Raw genomic sequence first — 20,673 nt, 5'->3', positions numbered from 1 at the left:
AGGGAGCCCGATGCGGGGCTTGATCCCAGGACCCTGGGATCATGACCTGAGCTGAAGGCAGACGCTTAACGACTGAGCCACCCAGGCGCCCCCCCATTCTATAGTTTTATACATAATGTCCATATTAGGATTTTCCAGAGAAACAGAACCAATGGTGTGTGTGTGTGTGTGTGTGTGTGTGTGTGTGTGTGTGTGTAGAAAACGAGAGGGAGAGAGAGATTGATTACAGGAATTGAGAAGTCCCATAATCGGCTATCTGCTAGCTGGAGAGCCAGAGTGGCTGGTAATATAATTCAATTCTAGTTGGGACACGTTAACTCCTAGTCTGATGTTGTAACTCCCAGTCCAAGGTGGAAGACTTGAGAACTGGGGGATTGCAGGTGTAAGTCCCAGAGTCTGAAAATCAGAGAACCAGGAGCTTTAGTGTTCAGGAGCAGGAACAGAAGGACATCCCAACTCAAGAAGAGAGCCAGGGAATTTGCTCTTCTTCCACCTTTTTGTTCTGTTCAGGCCCTCAAGGTTCGGTGCTGCCCACCCACTTGGTGAAGGCAGATCGCTTTACTCAGTCACTGAGTCAAAGGCTAATAATCTCTTCTGGTAACACCCTCACGGACAAGCCGAGGAATAATGTTTTACCAGCTATCTGGGCATCTCTTAGTCCAGTCAAGTTGGCACATTAAATTAATCATGACAGTGTTATTACTGATGATTTCAAAGTTATTCGTAATTGCAGTTTTCATTATAATTCCTCTTTGATCCAAAGCTATATGATATTGCCATTTTTTTAACTTTTCGTTTTGCCACATTGTGATTAGAAAATGAGGTTCATTCTATTTCTGCTTTTAAAGTTCATTTAGGAAAAAAATAAAGTTCATTTAGGTTTTTTAAAAAAAGATTTATTTGAGAGAGAGAGCGTGCACGTGCATGGGTGCGAGAGTGGGGGAGGGGCAGAGGGAAAGGGGAAGCAGACTCCCTGCCGAGTATGGAGCTCCGCGCGGGGCTCGATCTCACGACCCTGAGATCATGACCTGCACCGAAACCAAGAGTTGGGTGCCTTAACTGACTGAGCCACCCAGGTGCCCCCATTTAGTTTTTTTTTTTTTAAAGAGGTATATGTGATAAAATTTGGTTAAGTATCCTAAAGCCCTAGAAAATAAGGATTCTAGATGTAAGGCAGACACAGAATACAGTCGTGTAGCTCTCAGTTACTTTAATGGGGTGTCCTTGGTGTTTGGGAAGGGGCAGTGGCACAGAAGAGGTTAGGTTGCTCCCCTTCTGCCTCCCTGCATTTTTGGACCCCCTGTTCCCTTGGTGCGAGGTTTTTTGGGAATACATTCTGGATGTCATATAGCAATTATTAATAGCTGCCGAGCTATCAAGGCTGGCAGTAAAAGCAGGAGGCCAAAGGACCTCAGAGAGACCTAGCCTCTCCGCACCAAGCTGAGACTGAGCCACCCAGGCGCCCCTGCCCTCTTTTAAATGCCAGTTCTCAGTGGGATTGCTCCTTAAACCAAATAACTCAGGGAGGCCTTTCCCCAGCCTACAATAAAGGCACTCAAGAGGACTGAATTTCTAAGTTAAAAGATTTTTTGTTTGCTTTTAAGATTTTATGTATTTGACAGAGACAGAGAACACAAGCAGGGGGAGCAGCAGAGGGAGAGGGACAAGCAGACTCCCCACGGGGCAGGGAGCCCAATGGGGGGCTCGATCCCAGGACCCTGGGATCATGACCCAAGCCGAAGGCAGATGCTTAACTGACTGAGCCACCCAAGTTCCTGGTAAAAGATTGGTTTTATAGATATATTTCTCTTTCACAACTTTCTTGCTGTAACAAATAAGCAACATTTTGGTCAAGAACCGATGATAAATCTGGGTGGTGACTGGCCCTTGGTCACTGTCAAGTCACCTGGTACAAGAACTTGGCTGCTACAGTTCACATGAGTGGTTTAGGCTTAAACTTTTTCTAAATACATAAGGCTTCAGCTTTTCACAGGTAGAAAATAACAATGATCCCCACCTGCCCAGATTTTTCCATTATTTAATCAATTACGGTAATAAATCTAAAGGCTTTGCAATGTCAACATGATCTGCAAAAGCGAGGAAAAGCCTGGGGTCCTGGGCCACCTCTTATTTCAGAGCAAGATTATAGAAGCGTGGTTTCCGAAGAGAAGCCCACTGCATCCCCAAGGAAACTTGCTGGCCCTGGGAAAAGACAGAAACAATGAAAGGAAATGATGACCGAGTGTAAAGAGCTTGGATGTGGAGTGAGGGGGTGGGAGGCGGGGAGCAGGAAGAAGACCGGGTGGGAAGAAATGCTCAATCAGGCACCATTCATGTGCTGCCCCCAAATATGGATTAAGGATATGGGCTACTAAATCCTTGACTCTCTCCTGCGTGCTGGGCTCTTTACAAAGATAAGCACACAGGGTCCTCGCAATGTTCCTCATAGCAAAGCGCGATTCCCATTTCGTGGCTGAGGAAATTCATGCTTGAAGCTGAGGTTTCCTGGGAATGAGCCAAGGGGCTTCCAGACTCGGACACGGGACACTTGTGAATAAGACATGGTTTGTGGTTCCAGCAATGTCTGCAAAGCAAAAAAAAAAAAAAGAAAGAAAAAAAAAGAAAAAAAAAGGATGACCTATCAAAGGTGAAGATTGGAGTGATACTAATGTACTTACTACTTTGATTGTCGGCCTATGCCTCCAAGACCCCCAGCAGTGCCCACCCCACACCACCACTGCAGGGAGAGACTGGGCAGACCGCCACTCTCCACTCTGTCTACGGGTCCCATCTTTTCCCTTTCTTCTAGATAGAGCTGGCTTTGAAGAACATTCGGGGGCACCTGGGTGGCTCAGTCGGTTGGGCGTCTGCCTTGGGCTCAGATCATGATGCCAGGGTCCTGGGATCCAGCCCCTCATCGGGCTCCCTGCTCAGTGGGGAGTCTGCTTCTCCCTCTGCCCCTCCCCCTGCTCGTGCTCTCACTCTTTCTCTCTCTCAAATAAAAAATAATAATAAAAAAGAACATTCGGATCCACATCCTCACCCCTACAACAAAGGCACCTGAGCAGCATTCCCACAATCCCATCCAGAGCCCATGTTCCTGCTGCTTCTGGCTGTGGCAAGGCTTTCTGAAAAAAGGAGAAAAATAAAGATCAAAACCTGGGTGTGAAGGAATAGCACAGAGGACCACAGGGGAAGGGAGGGAAAACTGAAGGGGAAGAAATCAGAGGGAGACAAACCATGAGAGACTCTGGACTCCGGAAACCAAACTGAGGGTTGCGGAAGGGGAGGGGGTGGGGGGAGGGGGTGACCTGGTGACGGGTATTGAGGAGGGCACGTGATGTGATGAGCACTGGGTGTTATATGCAGCTGATGAATCGTTGAACACTACCTCAAAAACTAATGATGATACTATATGTGGGCTAATTGAACATAATAAAACAAAACAAAACTTGGGTGCTTAAAAGGTCAAATTTAGGTTTATTTTTAAATGAGAACCATTTAATAAAGTCAAGATGTCTATAACAATGGCACCCACAATGGACAGAGGAACACGAATAAGAACTGGAAAAAGATGTCACCACATAGTAAAAAAGCAGATCGTAGAAATGCCCAGTAGTGACCCTACCACTGCTGGTAGTTCCTGTCTCTAGAGACCCGGAGAAGGGATTTCAACACCATCTTTAATGATGGCACAGGGGACAGGAGAGAGGGGCTACCCTCTGCCCACTGCCCCTCGCCTCTCACTACACAGAGATGTACTTACTTGTCTGGCTGGTCTCGGCAGTCAGTTCTGGCTCCACTCTCCTCAGCCCAGAGGCTGACCAGTGCTGGACTTTTTCCAACTGTTCCTGAAAAAGATGACTGTTGGACGTGCCATGTACATATGACTATCTCTATATGCTATGTGCCCAGGAAGCCTGCAACTCCCAGACTGCATTACCCTCCTAAGGTCACCCTCAGGCTGGCAGTTGGGTTTGGCCAAGGGTAAGCAACCTCATGAAATCCAAGGATGGGAGGAGACAGGCCAAGGTCTTTACTCCCTACCACAACCCTGACTTATCATTGCTATGTCCGTCCCCAGTTGTAGCTTCTGGTGAGTGGCCCTTCCTCCTCTGAATCTGTCATGACAGAAAGCACATCAGTGGTTGCTTAGGTGTGGGAGGTAGGAAAGCATGGGAGGAAGAAATTACAAAGGGGCCTGAGGAGACTCAAGGGTGATGGGTGTATTCACTTGAGCACGGTGATGGTTTCAAGAGGATATACAGGCTTCAAGATGGTTTCAAGAGGGGCGCCTGGGTGGCTCAGTTGGTTAAGCGACTGCCTTCGGCTCAGGTCATGATCCTGGAGTCCCTGGATCGAGTCCCGCATCGGGCTTCCTGCTCAGCAGGGAGTCTGCTTTGTCCTCTGATCCTATCCCCTCTCAGGTGTTCTCTCTCTCTCATTCTCTCTCTCTCAAATAAATAAATAAAATCTTTAAAAAAAAAAAAAAAGATGGTTTCAAGAGGACAAAACCGATTAGACACGTTAACTATGCTCCATATATTGGGTGTCAATTACACCTCAATAACGGTGTCTGATAAATGAAATGAACCTTGTCTCTTATCTCAGGACGTACACAAACATTATTATTTTTCAACCAGAGCAGGAAAGTTCTCTGCCTGTGTGCAGACGCTTCTGGAAGCTCCATCCTCCCACTCTCTTGACAGTTCTCTGCACTGGGGGCCAGAAGTGGTGATCTCCTGGGTGGTGGGATTGAGCCCTTTGTTGGGCTCCATGCTCAGTGGGGAGTCTGCTGGAGATCCTTTCCCTCTGCCCCCGCCCCCACTCACACACTCTCTCTCAGTCTCTCTCTCAAATAAATAAATAAATCTTTATTAAAAGAATAAAATGGGTAACAGATCAAAGTGAAACACTGAGACTATAAAACTTCTAAAATCAAGCATAGGAGAAGATCTTGGCAACTTTGGGACCGGCCCAGATTTCTTACATAAGACCAAACACCATGCACCCTAAAGAAAACACTGATCAATGAAACTTTATCAAAATTGAAAACTTCTGGTCTTTGAAACCGTCGAGAGCAAGATGGAGTCACTCCTGTCAAGCAGTGATGGAGCAGCTAAGACCAGACATCACGAGACCAGCATCAGCAGGTGACACACTCAGAACTGACCACCTCAAAAAGGCATGTGCCGCCCAAGGCTCTGCCCCGTTGATCTCGGTCAACAGACCTGAGATCCTTGGCTGCTGGGACATCAGAAGCGGTGAGTGCCGAGAGCTGACCCGGACCGGACCGAGCCTTATCTCAGCTGCGCACCCATAGACTCACTTCCCTTTTGGTTCCTTAACTTCCTACCCCCACCCCCCCTTCTATCTTGTTTGTTGTGTGACTTGTCTTGTGCTTTGCTTTGTGCGCCCTGTAAGAAGCCAAGTGAAACACGTGGTGAAATGTCATGGAGTTTGGGATCCTGAACCTGTTTTATAATTATGTTAACTTTGCTCAAGGACTGAATAAAGCGGACACTGTGGAAAGACACAAGCCACGTGTGCGCCTTCATAGTGTGCTCATGACAGAAATACATTGCAAAAAATAAAAGGCAAGCTGCAGCCTGGGACAAAATATTTGCAAAACATCGATCCCAGAAAGGCTTGGTATCTAAAATATATAAAGGCCTCTTACAACCTAACTTTTAAAAGGGAGTAAAAGATTTGGATGGCCACTTTAGGAGAAAATAGATATTGAATAGCAAACAAGCATACGAAAAGATACTTAGCATCATTAGTCATAAGGGAAGTGCAAAAGAAAACCACAGTGAGATATGAGTACACAGCCCTTAGGATGGCTAAAATTAAGAAGACTCACACTAGCGCTTGGGACTCGAGGAAGGACACGGCAATGAGTTTCCCGGGTTGGCCCTCGCCCGCCCTATATGCCAGCAGCCCAGAATCACCAACAACGAAAAGCTGCAAGAACAGCTTGCTCCCCTGGCCCAAGGCCGGGAAAAGGGTGGCCTAACAGAATAGGACATCGTTTGTGTTTTGTTTTGTTTTTAAGGATTTTATTTATTTATTTGAGAGAGAGAGACAGAGAGACAGAGAGAGACAGAGAGAGAGAGAGAGCACACAAATGGAGGGGGCAGGGGGAAGAAAACTCTCCACTGAGCAGGGAGCCCGAGGCGGGGCTCCATCCCAGGATGCCGAGATCCTGACCTGAGCCGAAGGCAGATGCTTCACCAACTGAGCCACCCGGCCACCCCCATGGGACACCTTTTGGACAATACCCACCTTCCTCTTCGCAGTTTCAGCAGGGTGGGTGGGGAGCCGACTTTCAATCCCCCCACCACGACCCCCTCCTGAAAACAGGCAGGACTAGGCTTCTGCTTTCCCACCCACTGTCAGCCACCAATTCTATATTCAGCAACTATATCCTTCAGGAATGAGGCGAGTCGAGGACAGTCTCAGACGAAGGAAATTTAAGAGAATCGGTTGCCAGCAGACCTACCCTTAAAGGATGGCTACAGGGAGTCCCCTAAAATCAGAAAAGGAAATGATAAGGCAAGGAGGAAGGCACTCCAGGCAGGAAGACAGACGAATGGAGTGAGAAAAAGTAGCTGTAAACAGAATAGAATCACCATCACCTTGTGAGTTTTTAAGGTCCTGTTTTACGGTTAAAGCAAAAGCTATAACATCATCTGATGTGGATTCAGTGTACATAGAGGAAATAGCTAAGCTATTTCTATTTAAAAGGGAGGAGGATAAAGGGACCTAAATGGAAGTAAATTTTTTCTATGTCACTCCATGGGTGTAAGTGCTGATACCAGTAAACTGTGATAGGTACACATGTATATTGCATTGAAAAACTATAAAATAAATACTAAAACTACAAAATAGAGAAAACAAAATGACACAAAGCTATACAGAGAGATATACTAAAAAAACACTATAAATAAATAAAAATGGGATTCCTAAAACATGCTCAAGTATCCTACAGGAAGACAAGAGAAAGAGGAATGAGAAACAAAATGAACAAACAGAAAACAGTAAAATGACAGACTTAAGCTCTAACATATTAGTAATTACTTTAAATGTAACTGGCGTAAGAATGACAAAAGGTATTAGCAGAATAGTTTTTTTTTTTTACAAACATCACCCAACTCTATGCTGTCTACAAGAACATCACTTCAAATTTTACATTAAAGATTTATTCACTTTTAAGCATAGTTTTATGCTTCTTATACAAAAAAAAATGTTTCCAAATAAATTACAAAATAAAGTTACTTAATTTTATAATGAACATAAACTTGAGTGAACTTGGAAGCAAAAGAGCCTGGAATTGTAAAGGATTGTTCAGGCCACTGAAGTTTAATGGCTCCATCATAGAAAACTTAATTTAACAATATCCCTGACCAGTAATTAATTTTCAGGTGGTTCTAGGACACTTAAGATGATGGGAGCCTCATTACTTCTCAGGGCTGTCCTTTTCTTATGTTGGCCAAGAACAGTTTCAGCTGATTGGCCTAAATTCTAAACCATGGAAGTAAAGCAGTAGTTTAATCCCTTTTGAGCAGAGTAGACCTTCAAGTATTTTTTAAAAGATTTTATTTTTAAGTAATCTCTACACCCAACGTGGGGCTCCAACTTACAACCCCCCCCAACCTCCCCCCACCCAGATCAAGAGTCACATGCTCTACCGACCCAACCAGCCAGGTGCCCCGACCTTCAAGTATTCATTCATTTATTTATTTATAAAGATTTTATTTATTTATTTTTATTTTATTTTTTAAATTTTATTATGTTAGTCACCATACAATACATCATTAGTTTTTGATGTAGTGATCCACGATCCATTGTTTTCGTATAACACCCAGTGCTCCATGCAGTACGTGCCCTCCTTAATACCCATCACCGGGCTAGCCCATCCCCCTCCCCCCTCCCCTCTAAAACCCTCAGTTTGTTTCTCAGAGTCCATAGTCTCTCATGGTTCAGCTCTCCCTCCGATTTGCTCCCCTTCATTTTTCCCTTCCTTCTCCTAATGTCCTCCATGCTATTCCTTATGTTCCACAAATAAGTGAAACCATATGATAATTGACTTTCTCTGCTTGACTTATTTCACTTAGCATAATCTCCTCCAGTCCCATCCATGTTGATGGAAAAGTTGGGTATTCATCCTTTCTGATGGCTGAGTAATATTCCATTGTATATATGGACCACATCTTCTTTATCCATTCATCTGTTGAAGGGCATCTCGGCTCTTTCCACAGTTTGGCTATTGTGGACATTGCTGCTATGAACATTGGGGTGCATGTGGCCCTTCTTTTCACTACGTCTGTGTCTTTGGGGTAAATACCCAGGAGTGCAATTGCTGGGTCACAGGGTAGCTCTATTTTTAATTTTCTGAGGAACCTCCACACTGTTTTCCAAAGTGGCTGTACCAACTTGCATTCCCACCAACAGTGTAAGAGGGTTCCCCTTTCTCCACAACCTCTCCAACATTTGTTGTTTCTTGCCCTGTGCATTTTTGCCATTCTAACTGATGTAAGGTGGTATCTCAGTGTGGTTTTGATTTGAATTTCCCTGATGGCTAATGATGATGAACATTTTTTCATGTGTCTGTTAGCCATTTGTATGTCTTCTTTGGGGAAGTGTCTGTTCATGTCTTCTGCCCATTTTTTGACTTGATTATTTGTTTTTTGAGTGTTATTTGAGAGAGAGAGACAGAGATAGCAACAGAGAGCACAAGCAGGGAAGAGAGGGAGAAGCAGGCTGTCCCTGACATCTGTGATTTTTTAAAAAGATTTTATTTATTTTATTTGAGAGAGAAAGAGAGAACAAGCGGGGGAAGAGGCAGAAGCCTCTGAGCCGACTGAGCCACCCAGTCACCCCAAATTTCAAGTATTTAAAAGAGCTGCCACATCTCCTATATAAGTTTTTGTTCTCCAAACTATGAACATTTCTTTCAATCGTTCTTCACAAGACATGGATCCAGTGCTCTTATCACCCACACTGGCTTCCTCTGGAGACATGACAGAGTAATGCTCTTCTTAAAATCATAAAATAAATCTAAAAATATTAAGAGAGCTGAAAGCATACAGAGTTCGATTTCTGATCACAACGGGATCAAACTAGAAATTAATAGCAGAAAATTAATCAGAAAATATCCAAACATGTGGAAAATAAACAACACACTTCTAATTAATTCTACAAAATTTCTACATAGTAACCATAAGCATGTAGAAACTGAAATTAAAAAAGTATCATTTATAATTAATTCAAAGAAAAGGAATACTTAGGAATACATTTATTAAACATGTATAGGATCGAATGCAGAAAACTATAAATTTTGATGAAAGGAATCAAAGATCTAAATAAATAAAGAGACACACTGTGTTCATGGATTGGAAGACTAAAAACAAAAATGATGTCAATTCTCCCTGTAAGTGGTCTGTAAGTTTAACACTATTTCTAGCATAGGTTAGGTTTTCTAAACACATAAATATATATGGACAAAAAAAAGCCCTAGAATTGTTAAAGAAACGTCGAAAAAGAAAAAGAATGTGGGAGGAATCACTCTACCTGATATTAACACAAACTAGATAGCTACAGTAATCCAGACAGTATGGTATTAAAGAAAGGATAGACACATAAGAGTATGGTGCAATCCACGGAAATATGCTCAACTGATTTTTGACAAAGATGGGAAAAAAATTCAATGAAGGAAGAATAGTCTTCCTGACAAATTGTGCTCTAGCAATTGGACATTCTTGTTTAATATCGAACCTAGACCTCAACCTCCAAACCTTATACAAAAATTAATTCAAAATGGGGGCACCTGGGTGGCTCAGTCGGTTAAGCGTCTGCCTTCGGCTCAGGTCATGATCCCAGGGTCCTGAGATGGAGCCCTGCATCGGGCTCCCTGCTGGGCGGGAGGCCTGCTTCTCCCTCTCCCACTCCCCCTGCTTGTGTTCCCTCTCTCGCTATGTCTCTATCTGTCAAATAAATAAACAAAATCTTTAAGAAAATTAACTCCATATGGACCACAGATTTAAATGTGAAATAAAACTTTAAAATTTTAAAAAGAGGGTGCCTGGGTGGCGCAGTTGGTTGAGCGACTGCCTTCGGCTCAGGTCATGATCCTGGAGTCCCTGGATCGAGTCCTGCATCGAGTCCCGCATCGGGCTCCCTGCTCGGCAGGGAGTCTGCTTCTCCCTCTGACCCTCCCCCCTCTCATGTGCTCTCTCATTCTCTCTCTCTCAAATAAATAAATAAAATCTTTAAAAAAAATAAAATTTTAAAAAGAAAACACAGGAGAAAATCACTGGGACCTAAAGCCTGGTAAAAAAATGTTCTTACATCTGATCCCAAACCACAATGCATAAATCAATTGGACCACATTCAAAATTTAAAAATTTAGCCCCGAGAAAGCAGAATGAAAAGACAACCTGCAGACTGGGAGGAAAATATTTGCGAACCATGTGTTTGACAAAGGACTCATATGTAGAATATATAAAGAACTCACAAAATTTAATAATAAAAAACAAACGGCTCAATTAGAAAATGACAAAAGACATCTCACTGAAAAGGAAATACAGATGGAAAATAAGCACATAAAGAGATTTTTGCCATCATTAGCCATTAGGGAAATACAGATTAAAGCCACAATGAAAGATCGCTCCATGAGAATGGCAAAAATAAAAAAACAATGATAAACCCAGTGCTGACAAGGATGCAGAGAAACTGGATATATTCATAAATTGCTGATGGCAATGTAAAATGTTACAGCCACTCTGGAAAACAGTTTGGCAGAGTCACAAAACTAAACATGTCCCTACCATACAACCCAGCAATTGAATTTTGGAGCATTTATCCAGATAAAAAATTTTGTTCACGTGAAAACCTATAAACAAATACTCACGGTAGTTTTATTCCTAATGGCAAAAACTGGAAACAACCCTGATGGCCTTCATGGGTGAATGACACACAAACTATCATGTAACCATACCAAAGAACACTACTTGGCAATAAAAAAAAAAGAACTATAGGGGTGTCTGGGTGGCTCAGTTGGTTGAGCACCGGCCTCTTGGTTTTGGCTCAGATCACGATTTCATGGGTTGTGAGATGGAGCCCACAGAGGGGCTCTGCACTCAGCTGAGAGTCTACCTGAGATTCTCTCCCTCTGCCCCTCCCTCTGTGCATGCTGTCTCTCTCTCCCTCCCTCTCAAATAAATAAATAAATCCTTAAACTATAGCTTTTTATTAAAAAGAAGAAATGAACTATATGTTATATATATATACTGTATCTCCACGGTGGTGGTGGATGCATGGACCTACACATCTGATAAAGTTGCATAGAACTAAACACACATGCACACACTCCAACAAGTAAATTGGGGGAAATCTGAACAAGAGAGATAGATGTGTCAATATCCTGATTTTGATACTGTACCAGTTTTGAGAGATGTTATGACTGTGTGAAACTAGGTAAAAATACATGGGATCTCTCTGTACTTTGTTTTACAACCGCATGTGAGTCTATGATTATCTCAAAATAAAACTAAAAATTCAATTGCGTTTCTATATACTAACAATGAACATGTGGAAACCAAAATTAAACACATAGTACCACTTACAGTCACTCCAAATAAAATGAAATAGATATGACTCTAGCAAAATATGTACAGGTGGCTGAGTGAGTATGAAGAGGTAGCACAAAGGAGTTCTTTTGTGCTAAAGGAATATTTTTGTATCTTGATTGTAGTGGTGATTACAGGAATCCCGACATGGGATGAAATGGCTAGAGTAATGAACACACACACACACGCACAGACACACACACACACATTAATGCAGGTTAGGAAAATGGTGAAAGCTGAATGAGGCCTATAGTCTACTTAAAAGTAATGTACCGATGTCAATTTCCTGGTTTTGATATACTGCATCTAAAGAAATGGTAACCACTGAGGAAGCTGGGTGAAGGCGCAAGGTTCTTTTGTACTATTTTTGCAACTTCCTGTGAGTCTATAATTATTTCAAAATAAAATGTTAAAAATAAATGAGATGAGGCCAAGGAAGGGTTTCAGAAATGATTAGAGGAAACAAGCGATGCAAATGAATGAGGCTGGATCCAGTCTGGAACAAAGGGTTTCTATGTGGCTTAAGCCTGTATTTCTGTGGCCCCTTCTTTTTCAAATGATTAATTTTTTCATGGCATTACACAAATATAAATATACAAATGGATATACATATATATACAGAGAGTAAAAAGTGCATCTTCCTTCCTACTGCCTTAACCAGATGTAAACAATGTTGAGTAATTTGATATATCTGCGCTGGCATTTTTTATGCATTCACACCCATGCATGGTTATATTGTGGATAAAGTCATGATGCCACACAATAACATAATGTTTATGAAATTCTCTTTTTTGGGGCGCCTGGGTGGCTCAGTCGGTTAAGCATCCAACTCTTGATTTTGGCTCAGATCGTGATCTCAGGGTTCAGGGACCCAGCCCCTCATGGGGCTCCACGCTCAGCAGGGAGTCTGCTTCTCCCTCTCTCTCTGCTCCTCCCCTGCTCATGCTCTCTTTCTCTCTCTAAAATAAATAAATAAATCTTAAAAAAAAAAAGAAATTATCTTTTTTTCCATGACCATGTAGGTATGACAGTTGCTCAACCAGGGTATATAACTCTGCTGAGTTCCTCGGTTATAGAGATGGAACACATGTTTCAAGTGCGGTGGTGAACAGGCATTTTGAGAGAGCCTAAATACTCAGGCTAGCCCTCCTTGTGAAAACAGGGATGAGGTCATGGTGAATCTATTTCTTGCAGACAGCTTTTAAGAAGTCATGACTATAATGAAGTTTGATCATTTCAATCGTCTTGAAAACGTGGTCGGGTTTGGGTTGGATTTGGTTTGGAATAAAGATAAGATGAAACCACGAAAGGGCTTTTAAGCCCACCAGCAAGGAAAACAGCCATGAACAAGGGCAAATGAAAACCTGAGAAGACCTTGTGCAGTATCCAGGGCAAAGATACACTTAAGAGGAGTACTTAGAAATCACTATGGAGTGAAAGGTTAAGACAATGCGGGTAACGGGGCAATTCACCAATAAAGAAATACACATGACCAGCAAATATAGCAAAAAGAAAAAAAAATGCGCCTGTGCGTGTGGTGAAACTCTACAGTGCTGCTGAGTTAGCAGAGAAATGCGAATGAAAGAAAGGTACAATGGGTCGCCTGGCCGGGTTTTCTGTGGAGACAGTGGGGAAGGGGGAGAAGGTAAACAGGCGGAGCCTTCCCGGTAGGCCGTCCGCACGGAACCCGTAGAGCGGTCCAGACCCCCGGCCGCCCGCTCCGCTCAAGGACACGCCCCCAAAGCGATCCCGGGGGGATACCGCCTCGCAATCCCTTCTTCCCTCGGGCTCTGCCCTTGGGCGCCCAGGGGGAGGCGGGGCTTGCCGGCGAGGCGGTCCCGTGGGCGGTCCCGTGTCGGCGGCGGCCGCTCCGTGGCGCCCGGGAGGGGGCGTGGCCACACCCGGGGCGGGGTTACGCTAGCGGCGGCCGCCCCGGCAGCCGGCGAGGGGCGGAGCTGTCTATAGGCTGCTCCGGAGGGGCGGTGGCGGTGGCGGCGGCCGCGGAGGCTGCGTCCCCGGCCGGGCCAGGGAAGGGGTGACCGAGGGCGGGGCGGGGCGGGGCGGGGCGGGAGGGCACCGGCGGCCGGCGGGGCGCCTCAGGCCTCGCGTCCACCTGCCCGGCCGCTCGCGCTCCCCTGGGTCTGCGGGGCCTGCGGCGGCCCGCGCCCATGGCGGCGTCGGCGGCTCTGTCGGCGGCGGCGGCGGCGGCGGCCCTGTCGGGCCTGGCGGTGCGGCTGTCGCGCTCGGCGGCGGCCCGCGGCTCGTACGGCGCCTTCTGCAAGGGGCTCACGCGCACGCTGATCACCTTCTTCGACCTGGCCTGGCGGCTGCGCATGAACTTCCCCTACTTCTACGTGGTGGCCTCGGTGATGCTCAACGTCCGCCTGCAGGTGCGGATCGAGTGAGCGGGCGCCGCCGCAGCCCCGGCCGGAGGGTCCCGCGCGCCGGCATGGAGGACGGCCGGCGGGACGCGGCGGGGGCAGGAGGCCGGGCGGCCCGGGCCCCCGGGCCCTAGACCTGCGCGGGAGGACGCCGGCCAGCCGGCCCGGCCCCGGCCACGAGCCGCCCGCCTCCCAGCCCGCGGCGCGGCGGGTGACCTATTGCACAGAAACTCTGCAAACGGACCCTTTCCGTCGGGCTCGAGAGGAAAGAAAAAAGAACAAAACCCGATTGGAGTGCGGCCGACCTGTTGCCTCACGTCGGCCAGAGCCCGGGAAGCAGCAAGGACAAATTCCGCAGCAGGGGCTGGACTGGCCCGGGTCCGCAAGGTAAGAGGCCGGAGGCTGGACGTGCGTGCGGGCCGGCGGCGGCGCTTGCCGTGACAGCTCGGGGACAGGGGGAACTGGGGACGGGAGCCCTGGAAGCCAGCCCCTGAGCTGGCCAGGCGGGGGGCCGCAGGCGCCCCGGACTCCCCGGTCCTCATTCCCAGACGGGGGTGAGGGGCGGCGGCGGCCCGGGCATCTCGGAGGGTCAGCCCGTCCCCGCCCCGCTTTCCCCAGAGGCCCTGGTGCTGCCACCTGAACCCCAGGGAGTGGAGGGGATGGGCTGGGGAGGCGCCGGGGAAGGCTCTAGAAGGAAAAGATGCTGCCACCCTTCACCCCCCTTGGGGGGCCAGACAGGGAGGGTGGTTGTGTTCTTGGCCAAAGCCCTGGTCGGGCCCCTTCTAAGCCCCCAGGCCCCTGGGCTCTGGGCATCTCCCTCCGGCCCGTGGCCGAACTGCCTCCCGCCCTGTGTTGGGGGCCGGGGGACTGCTCTGGACCTGCTCCTGCTGTGCCCACTGCCCCCCTCCCGCTCTGGGGGCGCCCTCCGGCGCTGGGCGCCTGGACATTTGGAGACCCGGGGGAGGGGGAAGGCCGCTCCGCCCTGTCCCTGCCCCCACAGTCTCGCTGTCGCGCCCTCGCAGCCGCCCGCCCTCCGGCCCCCACGGCTGCCCTGCCGGTGCCACTGAATGCCGCCGGCAGCAGCCCCCGTGCGCCCAGAGGAGCCGGGGAAGTGGGGATCTCCTGGAGCCCGGGGCAGCTCTCAGGCTGGGGTGGGGAGAGCGGGTGCGGAAGCGGCTTGCGAGGAGGCAGCCCTTGGGCGCACGGGCCCCACTCTCCGTGGGGAGGCCACTGTGAAGTCTCCATCTCTTTCTGTCTTTCAGGAACCGGGGTTTGTAGGTGGTGACCCACCCCTTCCGTGACCTTGTCAAGAGACTCAAATCCGTGCCCAGGGGCCGCCCCTGGCCCCGGAGCTGCCAGGGGAGCAGCTGGGCAAAGGGCCTGGCCCAGGAGGAGAGAAAGGACCTTCCAGGCAGAGGCCCCGAGGGCTGGGGTAGCCAGTGGTCCCGTTCTGGCATGGGGAAGGACGCCACCCTGTCACCTCAGCTCTGCATCTCCTAGCAACACTTTGAGGGCCTTCTGTTCTCCCCACCTGATGCTTGGAAAAGCTGGCTCTGGGACAGGGAGAGATGTGTCCTTGTCCTACAGATAAGAAGGGGTGGGGCTGAATCTGAGAAAACCTGGCACGGGTGGGGTGGGGAAGGGGAGCTCAAGGCCCCCCCTGGGGGACCTAGGGGGAGAGAGAGAGAGAGGTGCAGGGTAGGGAATGTGGGAAACTGGCTTTTCTTGGAGTGGTGTGGGAGGTCACAGGGAAGACCGTCAGCGCTGAGATGGACACAGGAGAGAGTCCTAGAACGCCTTGCGGAGTGGAGGTCTTTACCCACAGAGCCTGGCCTCCCCTGCCGCCCCACCCCAGGCTGGACCAAGGGCTCCTCGGCAGTTGAGTGGCACAAGCCTCTCAGTTTGGGTGGCAGGGTGGGGGTGGGCTGGTGGCGTGGCTGCTGGGGACAGGACGGAACCAGGAGGGTGAAGGGATAAACCTGGGATGGGGCTGGGACCCACGCACGACCTCATCTGTCTGTCCCCAGGCTCGCGTCCCCCGCCCCAGCTCCAAGCCCAGGATCCCACAGGAGAACCTCCTCTGGATGGGCTTGAAGTGGCCCTGGAGGCCCCAGGTGTGCGGCTCCCTGGCGCACCAGGATGGCCAGGCGTGGTTCCCGAGGCGGGCCAGGAAGGACCCCGGTCCCACGGCCGCTCTGTCACTGGTTGCTCTCGGCTCCCAGGCTCCGAATTCCTGGGACTGAAAACCCAAGCAGGCTGGCCAGCCCCAGGGACACGGTGGCCCAGTGTCACACCTCCTGCCCTCCTCAGCCGCCACGCTGGAGGCCGGGTCCTGAGTGAAGAGTTGTGCCCGCCTCACCCCGGGGACCGAGGCCGGATGAGGCCGCCGTGTGTCCCCTGCAGCTTCCCACAGACAGGGTGCGATGGCTTCCTGCCTTGTGCCAAGTGTCCTGGGGTCCCCGGTCCCGGTGGCGCCTCCCGCACCCCAACCCTTTCCACCCAGGCCCACTTCTGGGAGCCTGCCGGCCTGCCGACTCCGTCCACAGATGTCCGGGGACAGCGTGTGAGAGCCACGCGGGGCCTCCCTGGGGCTGATCCGCAGATGTGCCCCTTGCAAGGCCCCGTCTCACCCTTGGGGTGACCTGCTCCCCAGCTGCGGCCTTGTGGCTCAGCTGGAGCTGCCTGGGGCCTGTGACACTTCTTGCCCACAGGGAGGGGGTGGGGGGAGCCTCAGGGCCCTGGCCCGAGACCCCTGCCCTGCGGGGCGCCCCGGTCAGTGCCTGCCCTGCCCCGGGGGCCCGGAAGTCTCCGCACAGCCCCCGAGGGCCTGGGCAGGGGCTGCCCTTCTTCGGCCTGTGGTCCTGCCTCTGCTTTTCTGACCGGTTTGGCCTTGAGTAGTTAGCAAGCTTCTCCCCACCCCACCTTCCCTCTGCCCGCACTGGGCCCTGGCTGCCTGACAGGCTCTCGATGCACTTTATTTATTTGCAGTCTGTTTTCCAGGCAGCAGAGCTTCTACAGAATCCGAGACACGGGCTGGAGATGACTGTCACTTTGCTGTGTGTGATTAACTGTACTGGTCAGCACCTGCTGCTCAGAGAATGGTCTCGTTCCTGGTGTTGTCAAATCTTGTCACTCTAAGTTAAAAAAACAAACCCTCCCTGAGTTCAATAAAGTAAAAGAAAACTGGAGGCCTCCTCTTCTGGTGTGGTGCGGTAGGCTTAGAGGAGGGGGGTCGGCTGTGAAGTCACCTGGGAGGGCCGCGGAAGGCTGCAGGGGTGGAGGCCTGCGGGGCCAGGGCCCCTGGAGAAGGTGGCGGCAGGGGCCTGGCCAGAGAGGTGGCAATTTGTCCCATTCACAACCTTTATTTGGATGACCTGATACCTAGGTCTTCTCTCTTTTGAGGGTGGGCTGGGGGGGGGTGAAAGAGGCTCCCTGCACATCATTTTGGGTCACCTGGAGACCTGTCCACAACAGCAGGTGGCGAGGTCCCCCTTGCTTCCCTGCCAGCCAGGTGGGCGCCCAGTTTTGGAAAAGATAAAACCATGGGGACTGGAAGCCTGCTGTCCTTCCCCCCCCGCGGCCCCCCGAGACCGGAACTGTCCCTTCAGAGCCCCAGCCTAGTGACTCCCCAGAGAAGCCTGGCCATGGGCTCCAAGGGCTGTAGGGCTGAGGGCGGGCAGGCAGGCAGAGGGGGGGTGGAGGGCGCCTGGGGACCTCAGTGGCTGAGGTAGAAGAAGGAAGGCCCACAGTCCGCGGGGAGGAGGCTCCTGAGGATGCAGGGTCATGGTCCCCTGAGGAGCACAGCCTGGGGTAAGGGCCTTGGGTGTGCTCCACCCGCTGGGAACGTCCAGGGGTCAAAGCACCCTGACAAGACAGACCCTTCGGGCACCTGCCACCCAGAGGGATGGACCCCGGTCCCTGCCAGCACCCTGAGCTTCCCCCCGCTTTGTCCAGATGGTCGCGTTCAGTCCCTGTTGGTCCCAAACCCAGCCCAGGGATCACGCAGCCTGGTGCCACCATGAGGGGAGGGTCAGACCGGAGCTCGGGGCCCCAGGCACGTTGGAGAGGGAGGACCACCCTTCCGTGCCACCGAGGAAGGCAGGCAGCTTCCGCTCTGGCTCAGGGCGGCCTCCTGAGCCCAGCTCTTCCACGGACCACCGTGTGGCCCCAGGCCGGCCACGGGCACTCTCGCGTCGCCAGGAGGGAGCCTTCGGTGTGGCCGTGGCCCTTCAGCGGTCGGTGGCTGCCCAACGTTTATTCCGGCCTCACCCGGAGCACATCGTCTCTATGAGGAGAGGAAAGCCAGCGAAGGGAACTGGCAGGTGTGGAGAGCCTGCCCAGTGTCCGGGGCCCTGCCGCCTGCTTTGTTCCCGGAACCTCCCCATCATCCCCACGGCCACCTTCGGAGGAGGTCATGGCGAGGCTCTGGGCCCCGCATCAGCCGCAAGCTTGACCTGAGCAAGTGGAGGCTCCTCACCTCCTGCCCTGTCCTTGGAGTGGACCTTCCACCCACCATCGCCCCACGAGGAGCTGTCCCCAGGTCGCAGCCTGGAGAGAGTGAGGTGTGGCTGGGCCCGTCTGGACAGCATGTGGGACTGCACCCAGTGAGGGCCTCCGTACAGACCCGTGACTCTGGCAGGTGGGTGTGTGGGCACGTCCCCATGCGGCAGCCGCCCAGACAGGCCTCTCGGGTCAATTCCCTGGCGCAGTGCCCCTGCCTCCCTCCCGTCCGCAGCGCTCCGTCCCTGGGTTCGGCTCGGCGCCCTCCTCCCCACGCTCCCTACTCCAGCTGCCCGCGGGGGGCTTGGACGGCACGTCTCCCCGGTGCCCAGGCTTTCCCAGGGTCGACAGCCCCTCTTTGCCATGTTCCATGTGTGGTTCTCCGGTTTATTTTGTTGCAAATGGGAAATGCCATTGCTCCAGCCGTTCCTCCAAGGTTCTGCGGCCCCTCTTACTGGAGAAACTCGAGAGTTTAGAAGATCTCATTCCTGTGTTTGTTGCAAACCAGGAGAGGACACGGTCCGTGCTGTTCCCATCCGGAGCACAGGGGTCAGCCCAGGATCCCCTCTGTCTCCACCCGTCCGGGTTTGCCGCTCGCTTCCCACCTGGGGAGCCCTCCCGCCCTGTCCTCGGTCTCTTGGCTGCTTCCCACCGTCGTGCTGGGGACCCTCGGCTGCGGCCGGACAGCCTTTGTGGGTTGCTCTCGCCCCCTCCTCCCGCGGGCCCTGGCTTCCCCCGGCCACCTTTGCACCCTTTCTGGGCGGGCTTGCAGCCCCCCTCCTGGCTCCCCTCGGGGCACTGCCCCCCCCATGGAGGAAGGGAGAGGAGAGACTAAGAAGCAGCTCTCCACGGCCCAGCCCACTGAGACTCGGCCTCCCCTGCGGGCCTCACTCTCCCGGGCAGAGGAGCTGCGGGCCGATCCGGGCACCAGGAAGGCCGGGGCACTGCTGGGAGGATGACGCCGACCACAGACGGGACCCTTCTCCGCTCCGGAGCCCCCCGTGCACTCACCCTGCAGAAGGAGGCGCCCCAGAGGCGGGGGCCCCACGGCAGGGAATGGCTGCCGGGCCTCGGGGTCTGGGCGACACCAGCCGGGTGCCCAATCTCCCCTGCGCGTGTCCCCCTGCCCCGGCTGTAACAGGGACCCGACGACACTCCCGCCTCCCTGCGGGGTTTTCTGAGGACCACGTGGCGGGAATGCTCCGCACAGACAAGGGCTCTTAGATCCATGCTTCGGAGCAGGCCCGCCGGCCACCGCAGCGAACCTTCTCAGTGTTCACGGTGCCCCCGACACAGCGATGCCTGCCCTACTGTCCCCTGAGTCACCCCCTCAGTGCCAGACTCTGGGGCAGGATTTCAGGATACAAAGGTGAGCCACTTCAGTGTGGCCCGTGTCCTCCTACCAGCGACAGACCCAGGACTTGGCCACTTGGCTTCAGATACACGCGTGTTTGGGAAACGCAATCAAATGCACCCTCAAATCAGTGGGATCCAGCAAACGGGAGCTCAGGGAGGAATCTGGGGGTGCTGCTGGGGAAATGCAGGGGAGGAGAAGCCCCCCCCCCCCCCAGGCTTCTCTGCGGGCATTGTCACCACTGCGGTGGGTCAGGAGAATTTGGGGCTTAGCTGGATGCAGACCCAGCTGCCGGGGACTTGGGAACACGGCCTCCCATGCCCACGAGATGGAGCCACCCTTGCAGCCGGGAGCAGCAGTGGGGGAGCCCCTCTGGAGAGGATCCTTGCGCGGGGGACAGAGGGACGGAGACACCCCTGGCAGGGCACCGAGCTGCCTCAGGCAGTCCCCTGCTGCAGAGTCCACCTTCCTCTGGAAGACGGCCACAGCCCTGGTCCCAAGGCTGAGCAAGGTCCCGAGGTCACCACCACCTGGGTGGCCCACCACACAAAACAAAGCAAAGGGCCTGCCTGGCTCACAGCCTCGGCCTCGTGGATGCTCTGTGGTCACAGCAGCCTCTCAGGGCCCGCACCTCCTGCTTCTGTGCCTCGGCCTCCGTACCCTCCGAGGATCGTTGCTGCCCTCGCAGGAGCCGGCAGGAGCCCCAGGCTCAGGACCTCGGAGCGCGGGCCATGTAGGGCCCTCCCCTGCCACCATCGAGCCAACGGGGAGGCAGCAGACAGGCTCGTGCGCCCTGAAGAGGTGGAGG

At 51.8% G+C, this 20,673-nt stretch overlaps 1 protein-coding gene across 1 annotated transcript; it reads left to right on the top strand.

Annotated features, from left to right (window-relative positions):
• Nucleotides 1-13,679: 13,679 nt before the first annotated feature.
• On the top strand, nt 13,680-15,906 carry LOC118527981 (small integral membrane protein 10-like protein 2A). Its single transcript, XM_078065035.1, has 2 exons — nt 13,680-14,398; nt 15,274-15,906. Exon 1 carries the CDS (start codon nt 13,799-13,801, stop codon nt 14,033-14,035), a length of 237 nt encoding a protein of 78 aa, XP_077921161.1. The 5' UTR covers nt 13,680-13,798; the 3' UTR covers nt 14,036-14,398; nt 15,274-15,906.
• Nucleotides 15,907-20,673: the final 4,767 nt, after the last annotated feature.

Source organism: Halichoerus grypus, chromosome X, assembly GCF_964656455.1.
Source record: "Halichoerus grypus chromosome X, mHalGry1.hap1.1, whole genome shotgun sequence".
In the NCBI taxonomy this organism is placed as follows: domain Eukaryota; kingdom Metazoa; phylum Chordata; class Mammalia; order Carnivora; family Phocidae; genus Halichoerus; species Halichoerus grypus.
Note: the sequence above shows the minus strand (reverse complement) of the source record. Positions and strands in the feature narration are given on the sequence as shown.

Excerpts from the sequence above, each read along its gene's own strand:
- LOC118527981 (XM_078065035.1), top strand. The coding sequence starts at position 13,799 with ATGGCGGCGTCGGCGGCTCTGTCGGCGGCGGCGGCGGCGGCGGCCCTG.